This window comes from Sarcophilus harrisii, chromosome 3 (genome assembly GCF_902635505.1).
Source record: "Sarcophilus harrisii chromosome 3, mSarHar1.11, whole genome shotgun sequence".
NCBI classification, from domain to species: Eukaryota; Metazoa; Chordata; class Mammalia; order Dasyuromorphia; family Dasyuridae; genus Sarcophilus; species Sarcophilus harrisii.
The window spans coordinates 365,271,201-365,279,045 of NC_045428.1; the positions used below are offsets into that span (position 1 = coordinate 365,271,201).

General features: G+C 35.8%; 1 protein-coding gene and 1 pseudogene across 1 annotated transcript; both read left to right on the top strand.

Annotated features, from left to right (window-relative positions):
* The first annotated feature begins 209 nt into the window (after positions 1–209).
* On the top strand, positions 210–1,118 carry LOC100928281 (annotated as a pseudogene).
* A 3,814-nt stretch (positions 1,119–4,932) lies between these two features.
* Positions 4,933–5,871, top strand: LOC100928021 (olfactory receptor 148-like). The gene has a single exon (XM_003764106.1). The coding sequence runs from the start codon at positions 4,933–4,935 to the stop codon at positions 5,869–5,871; it is 939 nt and encodes a 312-aa protein (XP_003764154.1).
* Positions 5,872–7,845: the final 1,974 nt, after the last annotated feature.

Sequence of the window (7,845 nt, forward strand, 5' to 3'; positions counted from 1 at the left end):
GAGAGGTGTGTAGTGGTATTTCAGAGTTGTCTTAATTTGCATTTTTCTGATCAATAGTGATTTTGCAATATGTTTAAAAAACAGAATCCTACAATATGTTGTTTATAAGAAATCTATTTGACACAGTCTAAATTTTTGTGATTCTCTAATTCTCTTACTTGTAACATTTTTGTACATGTAACTTGTACTTGTAACATCCTCCTTGGAAGATGAGGAATTTCACAATAGTGATCAAGTTCATCCTTATAGGAATACCCCACACTAAGGGACTGGAAACTGATCTCTTTATCTTGATTACTCATCTTAATGGGAATCCTGCTCATCCTCACAGCTGTTTTTCTTCTTCCTAGCTTTATATTCCAATGTAGTTCTTCCTGGCAAGTTTATCTGTGTTTGACATAATTTTCCTTCAGTATAGTCTCCTAAAATATTGTTTTACCTCATGGGATATAGTCATACCATCTCTTTTCAGGACTGTGCATCTCAACTATTCTTTTACCAATTTTTTATGCTGCACTGTTTCCTCTCTAGTATGATGGCATACGAATATTTTGCAGCCATTTGTCACCCATTGAAGTACACAGTTATTTTGAACCATGTGTCTTGTCCTGATCCTAGGTATGTGGTTGGGGGGGGGTGTTGTTTTCATGCCACTGTACTTACATTCCTTATCTTTATGTTGCACTTAAAGATGCCACCCAAATGAGGCAAATTAATTTTTTTTGTGCCTTGCCTTTACTGTTCCTAGCTTATGCAGACTCTTTTCTAGCCTATATGGTGAGTTTTACCAATGTTGGTATTGTAGTTCTTTTATGTTTTCTGCTCCTTGTCACTTCATACATTCACATTGTGGTCTCTATACTGAAAATCAGCTCATCAGAGGGCAGGCACTGAGCCTTCTCCACTTGTAGTGTCCACCTGACCTCCATCCTTTTGTTTCTTTGGAAGTGTGGTCCTCATCTATCTCAGACTTGCTCTACTTCCTGGCTGATTCTGTAATTGAGGTATTGAATAATATCATCACCCCTTCCCTGAATCCCTTGATTTATACACTGGAAAATAAGGAAGTAAAATTGGCCTTGAGAAAAGTACTGCACCTCATTGATGTATGCCTATGAAACCTGGATAATATACCAATGTCATGATAGCAAATGAATCACTCCCATTTGAATTATTTTATGAAATTTCTGAAATCACTTGGCAGAATAAAATTCCACATACTGAGGTTCTTTCTTGAAATAAATTGTCAAATATTCAAAGTCTACTGTAAAAAGTGTAACTGGTAAGCTGACCATGTCTTTCAATTGCCAGACATTTGCTTTTCTAAAAGGTTATAATTGTGGAGAACTCACAAAAGATAAGCACTCACAGGGTGGTCAGAGAAAGTGATACAAGAACATTCTCAATGTTTCTCTGAGAAACTCTGGAATTGATTCCATAATGTGTGGGACACTGGCACAAAACCACTCAACATGGCAGGTCCTTATCAAAGAACATATTGTGCTTTAATGAATAAAACAGAATTGAAACCTCTCAAAAGAAATGCAATATGTGCAGATTTGGAGAATATACTCCAAATGTTCACATGATTTCTTTGTGACCGACATGTGGTAGTATTTCAAGCTTGTATTGGTCTGATCAGCCACAATTGAAACTAACAGTTACTGTAACTTGACTCTAATAAAGTGATATCATTTTGGTCCTCTTCAAGAACAACAGACAACCTTCCCCACCAGATTAGAAATAGACTGTGAGAGACTCTAATACCCAGCTGCCTAAGGCAGCTTCATTTTATTCTAGAGGCTGTTGGGAGCCACTGGAATTTTTTGATCTAGGAAAATAGAAAAATATTGTTTTGGCAGCTGCATTAGTAGATGAATTAGAGAATACAGAGACAAACATCAGGGAAACCAACTAAGAAGATACTGACAGTCCAAGTTAGAGAGATTGTGGCCCAAAAGTATATAGTAGTAGTGTGAGTGGTTAGAAGGAAATATATTTAAGATATTTGGTGGAAATAGAGTGGTCAATATTTGGTAACCTCTAAAATACCAAGCCACCAGGATTATTCCAAATTCTACCTCACTAGAACAAAGTAGGATAACAAAGATTCAGTGCCCAACATTCTTATGAGGGGTTTAGGTCTGATTTTATTTTTTGTTCACTCAAACTGATAACCCATAAGTTCCAGCCACTTCCAAGAACCAGTGAATTCTTGGGAAACTTTGGGATTTCTAAGAAATAGAGGGTTCATGATACTTTTGAATTTAATGTGTTTACTTTTCAGTTATTCCTTATTTCTATCATTGCTTAATTCCAATCTAAGTGTATTGGACTTCAACTTTTCTGACACTTGAACTTATTTACTATTTGAATTGAGAAGTCTGTAATACTCAATCCCTAATCACTTTCCCTTTATTATTATTTTCCTTCTTTCAATATAACTTGTCACTCAAAGCTGATATCTTCCCCCTCTTTCCATAATACTCCTTTTATGTAAATATATATAAACCTATAAGAATACATTTCTGCTATTAATTTACAAGAGATATACAAATGCTGGATAGAGAACTGGAAGTGAGCATTAAAAATACCAAACTATCCAGACCCAATTATTTCACACTTAATTTATATGCAATTCTGTCTACCTACAATTTCCTGGACCTAGTTTGGTCCTTCACAATTTCATTTTGCTCTAGTACTTCAAAATCCTTGAAGGCACCAGAAAAGAATGATATCTATCATCTTAGAACACCCTTCACAGAATTCTGATTAACTACTATCTTAGCTGATTAGTCCATTTTAAAGTCCCAAAGTTTCTTTTAAATCATAAAGCCTGCTGAGTGCATATTGGACTGTGGGTTCTTTATATACTTCGCTAGGTAATCATTGAACCAACTAATGTTCTTTTGCTATCCTTTGTTTTCTTCCCATTCTCTTCTCTCTTTCCCAATCACCTTCTCTCCTTTCATCTTCCCTAATGAAGAAGAAAAACAAAGAAAAAGTCCAAATGATGAAATTTGGAAGTGAGCCTATAACCTCAAAAATTAGAATAACTTAACTTGAGACAGGCCAAGTCAAGGTCCAGAAAGAGGATAAATGTGGAAGTGTTAAGGAGGCTGCAGGAAAAGGAAGATCTCAATAGCCTTGGGACAGGGCTTTTCCCAATTTCTTCCTTCAGGGACTACCAGTATCTGTTATTAAAGCTTTATAAATTCTGAATGTTAAAGAAATAGTGTGCTATGGTAGGGAAATGAGAAAAAATAGCCAAAAGGGATTAGCAATACAAATAGCAAGGGCTGATAATTTTCCACATTAGCAGAGATATATTAATTGGTGAGTCCTAATTCACTGAAGTAATATGAGTGGATCATTTGATGGAATTAATTGGGATGAGGAGCAAAAAGGAGAGAAGGATCTAGGGCCTCATAATTTTTGGGAAGAGAAAATGGGACTAAGAATTAAGGAGGAATAAGTATTCCAGTCTCCCTGGATTTCCATGGGATAGAATCAGAATTCATTGTGCAGAAAAGTTAAAAGCAGTATGAGGGTCTCAAATTATGACAGTAAAGAATTACTATTCTGCTTATTGGAAATGTAATGACATTCTTTATATTTGGATTTGCTATGGGAAGACAATTGTGATATAACTACTCTACTCAATCAGAAGAAATAAAAGTTAACACCTTTAGCTTTACTCACATAATTGCATTATGGATCTACAATCTTTTTGAGAGAAAGTTATTATTAATAAAACTAATATTTGTTAAATGAGAACGTTTACAACTATAGCACAGATCTGTAATTCTCAAACTGAGACTGAAGTCAGTCCTTTTTCAGGATCACTTTGTTTTAATTTGAAGATCAGAGACTTTTGAGTTTTTCACATCATATTTATAATTGTTAGCAATCTGGAAGTAGTTGTAGAGAAAGTAATAAATTTAGAGAAGGATTTGTGAACCTGTGTCATTCTGGAACCTGGTTTACCAAAAGAAAATATCATGAGATTCTACTCCCCTTGGGGATTGTCCCTTTTCTAAAGTCACGAAATACCCAAGGTCTAATTATTCTCCGGCTCAGAAGTTTTCTTAAGTTTACGATATATCTGGAGATGAGATCCCAAGGGGAAATCAAGGCCAATTATAAAGGCCCTTTTCACTTCCCACCCCAAGTCATAGGACTACTGAACTCTGAGAAAGAATCATTGCAGTGGGGTAGGAAAAATCAGTTCTGTGTTGTGTAATTTGGTCTAGAAAGGAGAAAAAAATTAAGATTTTCAGTTACATACATTAGCCTAACATTATGGCTATAGAAAGTATGGATAAAAAATCTCTCAACTTCCCTTTATGAGAGACTTGAGAGAAGGAAGAAAAATTTATTTTCCCCAATCAACTATGTTCTTTCTTGGAAATGTAAGTACATCAAATTTTGAACCATCCCTGATTTTCATGGTGAAAACAAAATGAGAAGCCACACATTGGGTGGTGATACTGAATGAATTCTATATTTTCAAGTTAGAATAGAAATGAGCCTGAGATTTCAGACTCAGTTTGGTAATTCCAGATTAGTTTTACAGTTATAAAAGATCTTTTCCTGATGTCATCATGGTCCTCTTTGGGAACAAAGGACAAAGAACAGTTCTTAATTAAAGCAGTCATTTCATTCCATTCAATTCTTTGAGATACCTCATATTATGTACATCAGACCTCCATTTTATATGAAGTCATTGTGATTGAAAATTAAAGATAATCTCAGATCAAAAAAGGACAGATTTTCTTCCAGTCTGTGATACTCTTTCCAGTTGTTGTAAAGATTTAAATAAAAAAAAAAATAAACAAAAAAGCCCCAAAACATAAATTAATTCACTCTTGGTGTCTGACATCTCTATGCATCCTCTGCTTTCATTTGTCTTCCCCCAGGGCTGACTTTCCCATGAAGATCAAGAATTACACAGAGGTGATTGAGTTCATCCTCCTGGGAATCCCGCATACAGAAGGACTAGAGACTATGCTCTTTGTCATTTTCTTATTCATCTACATCTTCACCCTGCTGGGGAACTTCCTCATCCTCTTGGCCATCATCTCCTCCTCTCACCTTCATACACCCATGTATTTTTTCTTGGGACTCTTATCTACTTTTGACATATTTTTTCCTTCAGTGAGTTCTCCTAAAATGTTGGTCTTTCTCTCTGGAAGGAGCAGAACCATCTCTTATAGGGGATGTGCCACCCAGCTCTTTTTCCATCATTTTCTGGGGTGCACTGAGGGCATTCTCTACTCTGTGATGTCATATGACCGTTTTGTTGCCATCTGTCATCCACTGCGCTACACAGTCATTATGAATCCCAAACTTTGCATGATCCTTGCTACATGTACCACATTGATAGGCGGTATCCATGCCACTATACTGACATCACTCACATTCCAGTTGCCTTACTGTGGTCCCAATGAAATAGCCTATTACTTCTGTGACATTCCTGTTATCCTACCTTTGGCCTGTGGTGACAGCTCACTGGCTCAGAGAGTGGGTTTCACTAATGTTGGCCTTCTGGCTTTAGCATTATTTTTCACCATTATTGTCTCCTATACCCGGATTGGGATAGCTATTTTGAGAATCCGTTCATCTGAAGGCAGGAGCAAAGCTTTCTCTACCTGCAGTGCCCACCTCACTGCAATCATGTGTGCCTATGGACCAATTATCATCATCTATTTTCAGTCTACACCCAGCCCTTTGCTCGGTGCTGTAGTTCAAATTTTGAATAACATTGTTTCACCTATGCTGAACTCCTTAATTTATTCTCTGAGAAATAAAGATGTAAAAAGAGCCTTGAAAAAAGTTTTGTGTGGGCCAAAACTAACTTCAGAGACCTAAATAAGGAGGCATTCTTTTTCTCTTCTAATTAGTCCCTGTCTCCAACTTTGTGTAGAACTGTGTATCAGAACACTTTTCTTTTTATTAGTAGCCAGGTCCCTGTCCCCTCTCTCATTTATTATTCTATCTTTTCTGTGTGGTATATGGAACCAAATATTGAACCAACATAAGAAAAAAAATAGTAGTTGAATTCTTTTATTTTTCTTTTAAAGATTTATTTTCATTAAGATTCACATTCATTTCAGAATGAAATGTCTGTGACTAGGAAGAAGATGCCTGTATATTTCTTAATTTGACATAATTATCTTAAGAGAAACTCATCTTTTTATGTACCTGTTTTTTCTCATGGGATTGTTTCTTTGGAGGAAGTAAGGGATAGTTTAGACCTATGATTCCACTGGTATAGAGTTAATGATGAATATTTCCTTTCCCACTGTTTTAAATCACCAAACCTTTTGACATCATCTCCCATTCACCCATCCTCTACTATAGTCTCTATGAAAAGGTGGCCATTTTTCTAGTCAAGGATTTCTACTTGTTCTCTTGATCTCATACAACACTTTCTTTCTTTTCTGACAGATTATCCCTTTTTGTAAATCTTCAGTTTTTATCTGCTGACTCAGTCTCTGAGGCCCTCCCTCCCAAATATGCCTTTTACTCTCAATCTTAGGGGAAAACAATCGATTTATTTGATCTACTTATAACTTTAAGTTTCTATCCTTGACTTTCCTCTCTTGATAGCTAAGTTCTTATAAAAATCTGTCTACATTTCCTCTTTCACTAATTTCTTAGACAGTTACAGACTGAACTCTATACTCATTTTTCTACTATAATCTCTCTCCCTCTAAAGTTACCAATTAACTATTTGTTTCTTGCCCAATCTAATTAATGGTCTTTTCTCAGTCCTCATTCTTAAATCTGTATAATACTTCACTGTTATAGACCCTTTCTCCTTGGGTATTTTCTCATCTTTGGTTTTCATAACACTTTTCTCTTCTTATTCTCTTCCTATTTGTCCTTACTCCCCTCTTTTTCTGGTCCATCATCCCTATCTTACCTCCTAACTATAGATTACCTTAAGTTTCTTTCCTGGTGTTTTTTCTCCCCTCTTTCTCTTTTTTTAACTTCATCAGATTCTATGGATTGATTTATCATTTCTACACATATTATTCAAGACTTAAATATTCAACTCTAATCTCTCTCCTGAACTCTAGCATATGAGTTACACCCTCTCCCCCATTCCTGGAATGCAATCATTTCACACTACCTTTTAGAATATCTAGATTTCCCCCCCCCCACCCGCCCCAAATAACAATACAAAAAAGTAAGTCTGATTGAATCTTTTCCTGATCCTCCTCACCCACAGGTCTTAGTGTTTCTCTCCCATTCCTGAAATTATCTTGTATTTCTTTATATATATCCTGGATATATTTGTCTATGTATATGTTGTTTCCTTTATTGGATGAAGCTCTCTGCAGACAGAGACTGTTTCATTCTTGTCTTTGAATCCCTAACATGCCGTGCTTGTTGATTGACTTAATTGATTTATTGGAAACTCCTTCCACTACAATCTATCTGTAATATTTTGTCTTAACAAGCTGCTTATAGCACTGAGAGGATAAATGACTTTAATTTCAGAGTCAGTGTGGATCAAAGACATGATTTTATCTGAGGCTTTGGGTGGGGGGAAGAAGCTAATGATTTAAGACAACATGTGAAAGAACAGAACTGTCAATTTCCTTTTGACTTTCCTATAGCCTGAAATTGAAGACAAAAATCGGGGTAAGAACTTGACTCATTTTTTTCCCCTGAGGAAATGAATAGTAGATTTTTCATTCCTATGGATGCTTCATAAAAAATATTTCTTAATTCTTTACACAATTATTCTCTCACAAGGTGAAGATGATCAAAATGGGATGATAGCTTTTCAACTTTTTTGAGTGTGTTCTATTTAGCTTTTGTGGTGCATGCCAT

Coding starts and splice junctions, on each gene's coding strand:
- LOC100928021 (XM_003764106.1), top strand. CDS start 4,933: ATGAAGATCAAGAATTACACAGAGGTGATTGAGTTCATCCTCCTGGGA.